Raw genomic sequence first — 14,618 nt, forward strand, 5'->3', positions numbered from 1 at the left:
TGGTATTTATAATTATGTCAATGGAGCCATGTGGCTTTTTAATTTAAAAACAACTTCAGCAACAAAATCTGTTAATTTAATTAAACTGCACACAAACTGAATGCATTGATGTATTTTTTCAAAATTATACTTGAAATCAGTTGTTTTTAAAATGTCTTTTTCATTTGTTTTGCAATAATTTTTCCAAACAAATTTACATTCTGACATTAATTGGGTTGACTGTTGGTTTCACAGCTTGATGCTACTAACTCATTCAATTCCTGAAATATGTGAGCTGCTGAAACCCTCACAAGCCAGGTGGGATTGACTGTCTTGAAAACAGCTTAGGCTCCATAGATTTTCTTCCCTCAGCCCCTCTGTTTTTTGCATCAGATCAACCCATCTTCAGCTGTCTTAGGTCAAGGTATTATGATATATGGGTTTTGTTCACTATAACCAGCAAGTTGAGAGGTATGTAGGCCTGTAATATTTATTTTCACCTTCTGAAATAATCAAATCATCATCAGGTTTAGCTTGTCAGAGTTGCTGGCAGTGGCCTCTCAGTAGTCTGGTAACCTAGCCACAACTTTCCTTTTCCCTTAAACCTTTTAGCGTTCCCTTTTATTCTGTCCTGATCCCCACTGAGGATGATTAAGTAGAAAGAGCCTGAGTGTGTAGTACCTGGAGCCTGAGCTCATTCTTCCCTGAAACACATCAGAGCTTACTCTGGACATTGTCCACTGCTAAGGAGACAGTTGAGAGCTGCTCGCACTTAACTGGAACAGGCAATTGCAGTGACTTCATGTTACAAAAGCATACAATATTCTTTACGGTAAAAAAGCTAATTTTGATCAGATCTGAGGGACTAGTTCTGTCAGCTGATTTCAGAATTGTTTTGCAAAGGCTTTTTTGATGAATATGCAGAGCAGCATCAGCATTCAGTGCACTAATGTTACTGAACCAGTTGTGGATGCCCTGGACAATTTGTTTTCCTCTTTTGTTTTCTGTCATATCACGTCACACTAAATAAGAGGGCAATTTTAAATGTTCAGTCTGCTGCACACACAATTTTTTTTTTTAAAGGAAGGGTCAAAATAATTGTAATTACAGTAAATTGGTAGGTAATGAATTGGGGGAATGGGGTGGAAGTAGTAAGATTAGTTTAAAAGAAGATCTAAATGCCGGAGCTTGTAAAGGCAAAGTGTTATTTTTACCAGTGGTTATGAAAAGTCCACAGAAAACAAACAAAAAAAACCAAAACCAAACTCCCCAAAAACTCTTAACAAAAAACTCCACCTCATTAAGAATGAATATGCTAAGCAAAAATGAAGTTTTTTATAGTTGTAGGTGAATGGAGAATTTTCAAAAAGAAATTATTCATTGGAGTGGGCAATATATTTCATAAGCAAAACTGGCTATATGAAGTATGTCTCTTTCTTTTTAGAATTTTTTTCTTTCTTTTACATGAAAAATTTAGTGAAGCCAAAACAAATCTGGGAGGTGTTTTGTTAAAACAGAGGAATATTTTATATGAATTCCATACCCAATTCTACTTTTTTATGGTATGTGCAGTATCAAAAAATATGTTCTTTCTCATTTACAGAATGGTTTCACACCTCTTCACATTGCCTGCAAGAAGAACAGAATAAAAGTCATGGAACTTCTTCTGAAGCATGGTGCATCAATTCAAGCTGTGACTGAGGTAAGAAGTGGTCTTTTCACATTTGTCTCTCTTTCCCACAAAAGTCATCGTAGTTATATCGATTAATATTTGAATATTTCTGAAAGAGCATGTACCAATCAAGTCAACAGTTATTTTCAACTAATTACCAAATAATAAAACTGAATAAGAAAGTCAGTTACCCTAATGGATCATAACACTCAAAAAATTGTTAAACTTTGGGAATATGGTGGGAATAACAAGATTAACATTTTTAAAAAGATTGTAATTTCTGTCAATTTTTGCCTGTAATTTAATGCATTGAAGATTAAATTCACTCTGTTACGGACATCAAGATGAAGACTGTGCTTCACTCAAGTCCTGTTTTGAAAGGTGGTTTAATTCAGAGCTTGTTTTGGCTTTCCACACGGAAGTTATAGTCACCCAGCATCACAATTCATCATAAATCAACTAGACAGGAATCAATATGCTATTACTTCAATCAGCATGAGATAGTCTACACCCAGTTATTGGCACAATTTAGAGACTAATTAAGTACCTATGGAAAATTTAGTTTGTCTATGTGTATGTATATTCTACTAAGTTGGGAGGAAAGGTCACATATATGAGTGTGTGACCACTGTGCAAGAAGTCAGGTTAGAAAATGGTAAACCATTCCATTGATTAAACAAGGTACAACTGGAAGCAGTTCATCTCCCCAAAATGGAGTTTCACTTGATGCATGGGCTTTTGTTCTAATTATTCATTAGCAAACCATACAGCCCCCTTCCTGGCTTCCTTGAGGGAGAATGGAGCCTACCTGTCCTTACTACAGCTCATGTGTCTCCAGACTAGTTTTTAAAAGCCGTAGCAGTTGTACATGAAACTTCCAGAGTCTAATTTGAAGTCACGTTACCAAATGACTGAGAAGCATAAAGAGAACCTTAACAGAAGAGATGTGATGCCTGTCCTTATATTAATCAGTCAATGTGGAAGTAGAAAACCAATCTATTCCATTTTATCCCCTTTAAATGCAAAGAATTAAGAGAGCAAAAGCAACATCAACACTTAACTACACTGTCTCGTGTGCGTGAACCAGGTTAACAGTCTGATCTACATCTACTGCAATGCTTTTTCAAGCAAAAACTTTCCAAAAGCAAGAGCTCTTCCCTTATTTCCTATTGCTGCCTCACCATGATCTCAAACCACGTTGGACTGCATTTGTTGAGATTCATTATGGTACTTAACTACAGGGCTCTATCTTCCCACCTGCCTCTTTCACTGGCTGTCTAAGTGGTAACAACCTTTCAAGACAGAATTAGAAGCTGCTACTCAGCACCTATCCATAAGCTGCTATTTCCCTACTCAGAAAGTTTCTATCTGGCCATCAAAACAAACTGGTCAGACAGCTTCAGAGTATTCCTCCCCAAAGACATCCGAGAGTAAACAAGTATTCGCTGCAAGATGTAACTAAACAATGCAAATGCAACAAGAGGAAATGGTACCAAATGTCACAAATAGTCATCGTTGCAGATAAAACTGTTTATTAACAGTAATGCTTGTTACCTTTTCTATGGTAAATTCTGTTTTTAATGTAGATTCCATACTTCCATTTGTAGATACTGCACCTTTTTTTTTAGCTGCAGGCCTGAATCTCTGCAGTATGAGTTAGTGTTTATGACCAAAGATGATACATGTGTTGTATTTCCTGTAGTCTGTTATTTTAAAAGCATTTACTAAATTATGTGAAATGGGGAGAAGAATAACATACTCAACCACTCATGTTTTCCTGCTCATGTTTGTCATTCTTCATGAGAAAGGAACAAAAGTGTGTTTTCCTCACCTCTACCCTCCCAGGACTTGTGTACATCTATAAGAAGCTGCCTAAATCAGGGGATTTCCAGAGATGCGCTGAGCTTTCTCCTTCTCTTGGTAGTAAAACTCCCTTCTGCAGTCTCTGGCTGACTGTTGGTACAGCTGTGAAGAAGCAGCTGTGAAAAGGCTTTAGGGTAATTCTGTGTGGAGAAATATTAACTATTGGTTGGATTTCTAAAGCAAAATCCTTGAGGTCATGCCCTGCTAAATGACTGTTCCCTTTTTTCCCTCCCCTTCTCCCTCCTGCTCTTTCTCTCCAGTTGGTCTTATATCTTATATAAGGGCAGTGGTGCAGATTTGTGATGGTGCCACAAGGTCCTGAGGGAAGGGGGAATTCTCTTTAGCCCACGTCATTTGTGTCTGTGCCTCTTGGGCTGGATGCCACAGTTTTGAATTCCCTTTCTCCTGGAGAAACAGCAGGGATGGAGCTCACCACTAAGCTCAATAGACCTTTTTGTTCACCTAAAAGCAACTGGATTTGGTGGGGACAATGGACACTGCATCTTTTTTGCATTAACTGAGTGTTCCAGAAAGTCTTGTCTTTGTACCAGGAATGCTTCTACCTTTATTTTTTAATTTTTTTCCCCGGTCCAAAATTATATTTAGCAAAAACTTAAGGAGGAAATCTTGCTTAGCTATAGCTTATTTTAGTTGATGAAGAATTACTAAATTCCTAGAATGTTTTATGTTTGCTTGTGAATCATACTCATAGGTGTTTCCAATTCTGTGTACCCTTTAATTTAACCATATGTACATTGTTTTGGGGAAGACAAGATCCTCTCAGAAAAGCAAGCACTTGAGTTTACTTACTTTAGAATAACTTTTTTGCCCACGGCATTCTTGTAAAGTAGTGTGGAAGCAGATATTTATGTTTGATTTTGGTTTGCTTTTCAGTCGGGCCTAACTCCAATCCATGTTGCTGCCTTCATGGGACATGTAAATATTGTATCGCAGCTAATGCATCATGGAGCGTCACCCAACACCACCAATGTGGTAGGTAATAGGTTTCCTTTCAGCATGGCAGAACTGTGAATACGTTATACCTGGGAGCAGCACTACTGTAAAGCGCCTGATTCTGGTGTTCATCATCCACCTCCATAGCAGTTGTGGCTCCTGCTGGAGTCACGGGGTAGCACAGCCTGCTGAGTCCTCGGGAGGTGCTTGACAGGTTGAGGAAACCCCAAAAAAGACTCTATTCTCTTTTTTTTCTAAAGTAAAGAATGAGAGCATACTGTAGCTTCTCATATGTAATTTTTGAGATGTTTATTTCACAGAGGAACACTGTTTTCCCCAGACCCCGGGGGCCTGCCATTTAAGGAAAGTTCTGCTGTTATCAACAGTTTGCAGCAGATTGTCGGGACATATTGCCTGTGCCCATACAGCCATACAAGTGTGCTTTTCTACTGGATGTGCACGGTGTGCCCCAGGGCTCACAGGGCGTGTGTAACAACTGAAGTCATTGTTAGATGGATATTAGAAAGTTGGGAAATGGGGGGAAAATAGAAGTCTGTTGATTATTTTTAGCAGTTTGGCCCCAAAATCTCCCTTTCACCTTCCATACACAGGTGTGGTTAGAAAACAGTATTTTATTAAAGTCTTCATCTGCTAACTCTATTAGACTATAAAAAAATGCAACATCATTGTAAATTATTTTTTGTAAATTAGCAGGTTCGTACCTAAAGACATACTGATGTCCAAAAACATACAAAGCCGTTTCCCTCTTGAATTTATTCTGGTTTCCTTGGATTTGCCTTTCATTAAGTCCATGTAGCCTTAGATTAATGTACTCAATAATGATTGTTTTTTCCCTCTTGTTCGCTCCTATCAGTGCTTGTCAAATAACAAATGATAGTAGGGCCATAGGGCATAGCAGGAGGAAAGCCAAATGTATGTGTGTCTGCGTATACAAAATTTGAAATAATTTTTACTTTTAACTAAATTAGGGTATATTTAAATGGACATAATTTTTAATGCTGTTAGTAAAATGCTAGTAAATAAAGGCTAATGACAAAGACACTATTGTGTTGGGAAACTGACTCTGAAATAAACTTTGTAGCGCACAGCTAAGAGGTCATATATTGACTTAATCTCCCATCTTCCTCACAGACAACTGCCACAACATATTCTAGTGGAGATTTGGTCACCAGTTATTTTTGTATTTATAGAATATGTTGGAATTTGTTTTTTCTGCAGTGTGTTTTTAATGATTTTTTTTTTTTTTTTTTTGCTGCTGTGTGCTAGAGAGGAGAAACAGCGCTCCACATGGCTGCCAGAGCTGGCCAAACAGAGGTTGTTCGATACCTGGTACAAAACGGAGCCCAGGTGGAGGCTAAAGCTAAGGTAAGGTGATGGTCCAGGTATAATCCTAGATTATCTATATTTAACAAAGCAAGGAATCACATTCATCTTGCATGTGTCTTTTGGGAAGAGAAAGGGAGACTAAGCCAAGGGCCTTGGTGTAATGACCACTGATACTTCATTGTGTACTTTTTTAGTGATCTGCGTTTAGGAGAGAATGCGGGAGATGACAAGCTATTACCATGCGTGGGGTTTTTTTTGTCAGCTTTTAATATAAACTATTATGTGTTTGAAGAGTTTTGTTCTGGGGTGGGAAGCATGGAGCAGGAGGAATGCCTCAAATCTGCTTTAGTTCTGCAAAACTGCAAACCATAGGGTGCTGGTGTCTCCTGTCATGTCCTTAAAGCATCAGCCTGGATGCATTCAAAAACAGTTATACTCTAAAGAACACCTCCTAAAGTAAGGAGGCGCAGTGAGAGGATGTGGCATAGGGCTTGAAAGAAGGAACAGACCCTATAGAAACAATTGCAATTGCGCAAGATAAGGGGGAAGGGAAAAGAAATGGTCAAGAGCCAATGAAGAAATATAAGAAATTATGGAAATAGAAGAGTTTCAGGAAAGAGACAGAGGAATGGAGATCAATGGGTGCAATAAATATCAGTCTTAATAGGTAAAACCAGGAAAACTTTTTTTTTTTCCAGCTAGTGATTAAATGAATGCAATTTCAAAGAAATCTATTTTTCTTTGTGAAATTATCAGCTGTGAATTGGCTCACAAATAGAGTAACTAGTAAGAATATCTACTTATAAGGAACTCTGACTAAATATTTCTAGCAGGTATGCTTCACATCTGCAAGCAGTCTGACAATAGAAGTGAATCATGTGGCCTGTAAATCTCCAAAGACAGACTCGAAAGTGAACAGCTTGCGCTCAGAAGTGCAGTCATACAAATGTTTTCTAAGTAATTTCACACAATGAATTAATGTCTGCAGACTGCAATTGCCTGTCATCAATTTGTTATTATAAACAACCAAATACAAGTAATAGATTATATATCAATGCCAACATCAGCTGTGAGAAAATTGTGGGAAACAGCCATAAACTTGAAACATTTAAGAACTATAAAAGCTCTCTGCCAGTCAGAGGAGAATTTTCCTGCATAGGAGTAGCACTCACATCCTGACACTCTCTCATCCTAAATCCCGAAGGTGTAAAATCACTGTTGTAGGATGGGCATGGACAGAAGTCTCCCTAGCCAAGAACACCCCAGAAGTACTCTGCTGCAGGATGTGGGGTAGCAGAGCTTAAAAGGTAGGAAATTCAGGAGGGAAAAATGGGGAGAGAAAGATGTTTGAATAGATGTATGAGGAACAGGAAAAAATAAAGTTGGTCCTACTGTTGCAATAGTATGTTTAATCCAAAGATTGTATAACTGAGAATGGAGAGGACAAAATACAAACCCAAAGAATGACTGAGGAAGAAATTATCTAGTAGACACTCAGAACAAGGTCACAACCAACCACAATATTTTCACAAAAGGAAAATAAATAAGCAATGAGACTCATGACAGGGCAAGTCCTAAATTTAAAACTACTAGGGTTATTGTGTTCTGAATGAGCAGTGAGAAAATGACAACAAATTTCAGCACCATGCTTTATCCTTAGTTGAATCCACTGTAAAGTTATCTGCAAAATATGAAACAAATTATTCAATAAAAAAGCACAACATATGATACTTAATGCAAGTTACTAGGCAATAACGTGCTAAGCACCTCAGGTCATCCTAGATAACTGATTGAGTTGTTAGATGTTGCTGGGAATCACGAAAGAGATCAAGGTGTGAGGAATAGCTGTGTGTTTGCTGCGTTTTAGGAAAGGTCTCAAAATCAACAGGAAACCCGATGCACCTTAGTGGCAAAGCAAAGTGAGGCAAATCGAGATTAAGAAGAAAATTGTTTGGTTTATTTACTGGTATGGATTATGTACCTGTCTGGAATATTTTGTGATGTATCAGCAAAGCACAAGATATCTTTATTATACAACAAAGAGAAAGCCAGAGTGCAATATTCACTAGGTAAGATCTCGATAGAACTAATGCTCGTTTGCAGTTTTCAAAAGGAATAGAATCCGAGCAAGAATTTTCTGTTGTAATATAAGCCTTAGTTTTCTTATATAGGTCTGTGTTGTTTTCTTTATGTTTAGGATGACCAAACACCACTGCACATTTCTGCTCGGCTGGGAAAAGCTGATATAGTACAGCAGCTGCTGCAGCAAGGAGCATCTCCAAATGCAGCTACGACGTCTGGCTATACGCCCCTGCACCTTTCTGCTCGAGAAGGACATGAAGATGTAGCTTCTGTTCTTTTGGATCATGGTGCATCTTTATCTATCATCACCAAGGTAAGGCAGTTGCAAAAGTGGTAACTTCAATAGTAAAATATACCAGTAGCAAGTGCTACTTGTCATTAATTAAATGCTGTGTCATATACACATAAAATCAATGTAAGAATGAGCTGCAGTTTGTTAAAAGGGTGCCAAGCTTCATGCTTTTACCTCAGAGCCTGATGTATCACGTATCCCAGTGATCAGACATGCATTTTCTCTGAAGGAAAGGAATGCAGGGCAGAAATTCCTGACAAGAATTGATAAGCTGTTACCCAGTCTTGTCCTTGGGTCTTCGGTGGTGTGAAGAAAGGAACTGACTCCCTTTTTACAGTTGTTTTAATGTAGATAGGGCTTTACCTTGCAAGGGAGAGCCTCCGGACCTGCCAGGGCAGCTGGGAATCTGCAGACTTGCTGCCTGTACTCAGGACTATGTAAGTGGATGGGTGGAAACAGCATTATCCTTGTAGATCAGACACAAACCTTACCCTGCAAAAAAGTGCACAAAGCTCCTATATAACTGCTCTCTTTTACAGAAAGGATTTACTCCTCTACACGTGGCTGCAAAATATGGGAAAATTGAGGTAGCCAACCTTCTGCTTCAGAAGAATGCATCACCTGATGCTTCTGGAAAGGTAGGACAGAAGAAGCTATTGCCACTTGCACCGCAAATATCTAAAGGCACATAATATTCTAATAATATCCTTCTACCTACTTACCATCACACTAGTACCACAGCCTCGGTTTAGCTAGAATGGGTTTCATGTAGTAGTCCAACCCCTGCTGGGGCGGCCAAGAGCCAGCAAACTTTTGACAAAAATTACTTTTATTGTCATTAATTGACAACAAATTTATGTCCTCTCTGTACCCATCCGGGGGAATCTAGACAAACTATTTTCCCTGCCTTCCTGCCCAGACTATTCACAGTCCTTAGAGCATTCAGGCATCTGGCTCTGCTCCCCCAGGTCTCATGACAGAGGGCAAAGCCCAGTAGGACCTCATGGTTTTTAAACCAGCCCAGCCTGGAATTTTACAGATTCAAGGAACAGTTCTCTTATCCATTGCAGTAAAAGAAACACATTGCCAAACATTTTTTTGACCTCAGGGTCAGAATTCCTTACCTGCTTTGTCCTGGGGGCAGCACAGATATGTGCTTCTCTGTTCATTTTCCCAGGGAAAAGTGAAAAGGGCTTTCACAGCTCAGTAAGGATTTTCAAATCTCTTTTTTTTATTATTCTAAAGTTATCAGAGATTCTGAATACATGAATGAATAACAAATGTGTTTTTCACCTTATCTACTCTGATTGTCCAAACCTTTAAGTTTTCCCTGGAGAGAGTCTGTAACAGCACTTGTTTGTTCTGCATGTGTTTTTAGAGCGGTTTAACACCACTGCATGTAGCTGCACACTACGATAATCAAAAAGTGGCACTCCTACTGTTGGACCAGGGAGCTTCACCTCATGCGTCTGCCAAGGTACAAGTACTGGTCACTCTGGGGGAACAATACCTAGGTTTTTTGTGTCACTTTACTCCCTGTCTACCACTGTTCTTTCTAGGCTTTATATTCTTGCAGTTTCAGGGCGCTTAGTGTTCTTGTTTATTAATGTCTCACAACCACATAAAGCTGTTAGAATAATTCTGCAGGTGAATAAAATAGTAGAAACACACACACCCACCCCCCAAATCTAGGTGCAGAAACATTGAAAAACTCTAGTTGCGATAAAGTTCAGTCTCAGCAAACACTAAGCCTTTCTGTTGCTTGTTCAGTCTCCTTAGTACCTTCTCCAAGCCGGTCAATTTACAACATTGCATCTTAACATCTGTGCAGGGCAAGCTTGGAGTCAATGCCTTGCTGTACATGGTAGTTCCCCTGTATTGTGCCACAGGATGACTTCTGAGGTTTGATATGTTTCTCAGTACAATGTACATAATTATTCTGCTTCACAGTACTTCCACCACAATGTAAAAAAAATGGTAAGAAAATAAAACAACAACTCTGCTTCTATTGCAGTTTACTGTAGGCAAAACAACACATAGTGTAAGATTTCAGGGGAAGTGAAAGAGTAAATATTTCAATGTTTTCGAGCCCTGAGTAGAAGAAAGAATTTAAGGAAGCTGATAGTGTCTATAACTTTTATGGATTCTATTTCAAGTATGGATCAATAATTGATAGTTGAACAGCAACAGTAAGAAAACAGTTGAAACATTTGTAGGTTCAACTGCAGTGTAAAGACCTTACCTCATCTGAAATAACCCAGATATGTCCCTAAAATCACTGCAGAAAACCACAGCAGAAAAGGAAGAGCTAGTGGAAAAGCCAGTATCATAGATAGAAAGACAGCTCTCCTTGATTGCCTTCCTCTCACACATGACTGAACACAGCCATAACACCAGAGGCCTTCTGCATGGCTAAAGAAGGGGATGGAGTCTGTCATATGTGGTAGGTCCCGAAGTTTACAGTGCAAAAGAGAGGAAAGTTAAATAAACATGGATTGCCAGCAGCAATGGCACAGTTTAAAATCAATAATGTCGATAGTGTCAATCTGCCAGAGCAGTGCCCCAGGAGATGAACTGGAGTGATCTCTGATCTTTTACTACTGCAACACAGCACTCTTAAATGCCACTGTGGGGAAGAAAGAGCCTTCTGAAGGGGATGAGAAGACACCGACCCAGTTTTCACTAAAAGAAACTGCCAGTGGAAGCTGTGTATCCTATAGGGGCAGGGATTGCAGCAGCCACTGCCAAGGTCTTGGGGAGTCCAAACGAAGGTGGAAGCACTATAGACTATGGTATAATATTATGTACACACTCACCTGTCAGGTCACCTTAACTTCCCCATCTGCAACAAAACAGTTTTGCAGCTGCCACTTCAGGCTTTCAAGTACCTGCTACATCTCCCTAAAAGAAAGTGTTTGTTAGTGTTCTGCACCAAGTGAGCCACAGCAACACCGAGTAGAGCATCAATACTAAATAAAATTAACGGTAGCATGTTTGTTGCTTTAGGCACTCACTGTGCAGTCATCTGAAAGCTGATGTTGGTAACAGCAGATGATTTCACATTTCTTTTGTAAATGTGGTCTAATAAATAAATGTGTTATGTCATATCTCATCACCGACTCCACAGTTAGTTTCAGCCGCAGTTGCTTTTTCTGTGACACTCCTGTCTTTAACACAGATCTTAAGAGCGGCTCATTAGCCTGGCCTGGCAGCTTTTGCCTTGAAGAGTGATTGGTGAAAGGATATAGGAAGTGACTATGTCAGAGTACAGTGCTGAGATACAGTTATTCCTATGAACCATTCTTCCTTTTTATAGGCAAAAATTAGGCTTGTGCCTAATTTTGATTTGGCATCCACTTTATAACACTTGTCTTCCTCACCCCACCACCTCCAAAGCCTCAGTTTTTCTCTATCCCTTCATCTTTAACCATTTTCCCTTTTTACCTCTTTTCCCTTGCAGCCAGAATAACCCAGTACCCTTCCTTCCAAACTTCTCTGTTCCCTTCTGCATCTATGTGTAGTGGCAGAGCACAGCTCTTAGGAGGAGGAGATGCAGACCGAGACTGAGCTGAATTTCAGCTTTTATTTTTCAGCTCTCTTTTTGCCTTCTCTTGGCAACCTGCTGCTTTCCATTCCACTGAAAGAAATGTATGCCTGTTTCTGAGGAAAAGCCTTGAAAACTGCATTTGTTATTTTACAGAATATACATGACGTCCATTTCAATTATATGAGCTCCATTTAAGATAATTTTAGCACATATGTAGGCTTTAGCACGTAGTATTTAGGATTTAATAGCTGTAATGTGGCAATGGCTGTTTCACATGTCAATGTCATGCAGGAAGTCTAAGGGAGAGGATTGTATTTGTTTTCCCTAAAGCATTTTACCTTCAAAGTGAAAATTTAGTGGCTGTATACTTCCCTTATTAATTGTGGCACCGTTGCCCAGGTGTCATTTTGAAATATCTTAGTATTTAAGGTCTAAACTGAATCTGAATTGTATTTGAAAGGTTACAGAACCTTTTCCACGTGGACTTAGTGCTGTGCATCTCTCAATTCCAGATTACTCTTAAAGCTCTCTTGTAATCATTTGTGTGTCTGTGTATTTCTTTCTCCTTTGCTCCTACCTGCATCACCCTGCACCTGTGGTGACCTGCCTTCCCGTATAGTCCAGCCCCGCTGTCCTGTGGGGCGCAGGAAGGGACCAAGCCCGGTGAATGCTTTGTGCCTTCAGATAGATTTTATTGGGCTGTGTGATCTGAGAGGCACACGGTACTTATGATACTATAAAAATTGCTTATGCAGCTAGGGTCTCATCCCCCCAACCTTTTTCCTTAGTCACATGCATATGTGCCATTTGCTTTAAGATGAGGGCTAACACATTTCTGAAAGACAGAAAGTTCTTGATTAAACAGGCATCACAATCTCTACCAAAAGCTGGTCATATCTTAGTCAGCATTTTAGCATTTGCGTGCTAATCAGTTATTCTTTATATCCATTTATCAGTTTTCCGCCAAAGCCATGCTTTTTAGAATTATAAGATTTTGTCTTGCAACAGGTACTGCATTTTTAGTTGTGGCGATAGTCTCACTGGGTACATATATTGGAAGTAATACAAAATAAAGAGAATGCAAGACTATATGCTTTAAACTTCCCTTGATCTGAACGAAAACAGCCTGTCAAGTAAGGTTAGGGTAAGTACTACAGGAAAGGCTGTACTTCATAATGCTTTTATTCACACTGGGAAATGAGAAAAAAAACCCACAAAATTAGCAGCTGTTCTGAATTATGAACACACATCCTGCTCCTCTGTTTGCTAAAGATTTTATGTACATTTAAGGAAAAGTAGCAAATGCCTGTGAAATGAAACTCAAATTCCTATTGCTACAGGTTGTGCCCTTCTGCACAGATATTTTTTTCCCAAATTTGAAAGTTTCAGAATCCTCTTATTTGTAGCAGTACTTTCAAAACCAGATCGCTTAAAGCTTTGTACGACTAGTTAATATTGTATCTGACTATGGTTGACTGCATTTTTAGAACTAATGACTTTCATAGAGTTGAGTGGGTTCAGGAAAGTGATTTATCACATTGTTTAATGAGTAGCTTGCAATGAAGTGCTTTCTGTTGACAGAATGGCTATACACCACTGCACATAGCTGCCAAGAAAAACCAGATGGACATAGCAACTACACTGCTGGAATATGGTGCTGATGCCAATGCTGTAACCAGACAGGGTATCGCCCCTGTACATCTTGCCTCTCAGGACGGCCACGTGGACATGGTGTCATTGCTTCTTACTAGAAATGCTAATGTAAATCTCGGCAACAAGGTAAGTGTTCCTCCTGCTTGGTGCGAAGGCAATAAACACGGTGATGGGAAGGACAGGGTCCTGCAAATAAATCTTGTCCACCGTGATTCTGCATGTTTTGAAAACCACTGCAGGTGCTTGAAAGCACATCATCATTTCTTTTAGCAAAGACAGCAGCGTGAAGCGTGCCATGTAACATTGTGTAAACGGTATTTCACAGTACTCAAGTCTTGAAAACACATGCTGCAGAGGAATTTATTAATCCACCTGCCTTCTTCTTTCCACATTATGCTAGTCTGCCAAAACATGCCCAGAGAGAAAATGTCTTCCTCCCCTCCGTGGTTAGTGGGATTGGCGTGTGTCTTTTATGAGCCTCTAGATATATGCGTGCCTATTAAGCAATGGTAACAACTAACTTGTTAAGGGAAGCTGATTTTTTTAATGGGATAATAACAGCAAGTTTGTCTGAAATTTTGCTCGTTAATGTAAGTGATTCTTCCTCCCCAGGGAGTGTTCCTTAGAGCACAGTGACTTTTAGTGTAATTTCTCCTGGAGGCAGGAAAGGGAAGTTGGTAGATTGTAGTTTTTATATATATGAATTTATAGGCTATTAAGTCTGCTCTGTAGTAATGTTTCTAGCAAATGTGGAGCCTTAATTCTTTAAATTCCCTACTAGACATCAGAGATGTTATAAAGTACAGTTTCATTATGGATTTATGTGGCTAAAGTAGAAAAGCAAGAGAGAAATTTTTCATGGAAAAAATACTTCTTATTCTCAGCAGGTAGAAAGACTTGGTGTCCTCTGAGGCTGTGGGTGATGCTGCACAGGGCTGCTGTGTTTTCCTGTTTCTGACTTTATAGTCTGGCTATTTTTTGGCCATTCTTCAGGAAGCTTCTCTTGCTGATGTTGATTTTTTTCCCCCAATCTCAACAAGCGTGTGGGTTTATGTAGTGCAGGATATACTTTGTATCCCCACAGGGCAATTTGTCATGTACACATTCTACATCACATTGGCTACCCTGGTTTTGCTGCTGAGGCTAATACAGAGAACATGATTGCAGCTGCTTGGCTTTTTGATTCAGTCCCACCTGAGGTTAATAACCTGCAACATCCTTCAATCTCT

General features: G+C 39.4%; 1 protein-coding gene across 18 annotated transcripts in view; it reads left to right on the top strand.

Moving 5' to 3' along the window:
* ANK3 (ankyrin 3) overlaps positions 1-14,618 on the top strand; it is a 374,228-nt gene that overhangs the window by 262,944 nt on the left and 96,666 nt on the right. For all 18 annotated transcript variants that reach the window (XM_056352830.1, XM_056352835.1, XM_056352839.1 and 15 more), the window contains 7 exons: positions 1,583-1,681; positions 4,409-4,507; positions 5,756-5,854; positions 8,013-8,210; positions 8,729-8,827; positions 9,568-9,666; positions 13,318-13,515. In XM_056352830.1, the coding sequence (XP_056208805.1) occupies positions 1,583-1,681; positions 4,409-4,507; positions 5,756-5,854; positions 8,013-8,210; positions 8,729-8,827; positions 9,568-9,666; positions 13,318-13,515 (891 nt within the window). The remainder of the gene's footprint in view (positions 1-1,582; positions 1,682-4,408; positions 4,508-5,755; positions 5,855-8,012; positions 8,211-8,728; positions 8,828-9,567; positions 9,667-13,317; positions 13,516-14,618) is intronic.

This window comes from Falco biarmicus, chromosome 9, assembly GCF_023638135.1.
Source record: "Falco biarmicus isolate bFalBia1 chromosome 9, bFalBia1.pri, whole genome shotgun sequence".
NCBI classification, from domain to species: domain Eukaryota; kingdom Metazoa; phylum Chordata; class Aves; order Falconiformes; family Falconidae; genus Falco; species Falco biarmicus.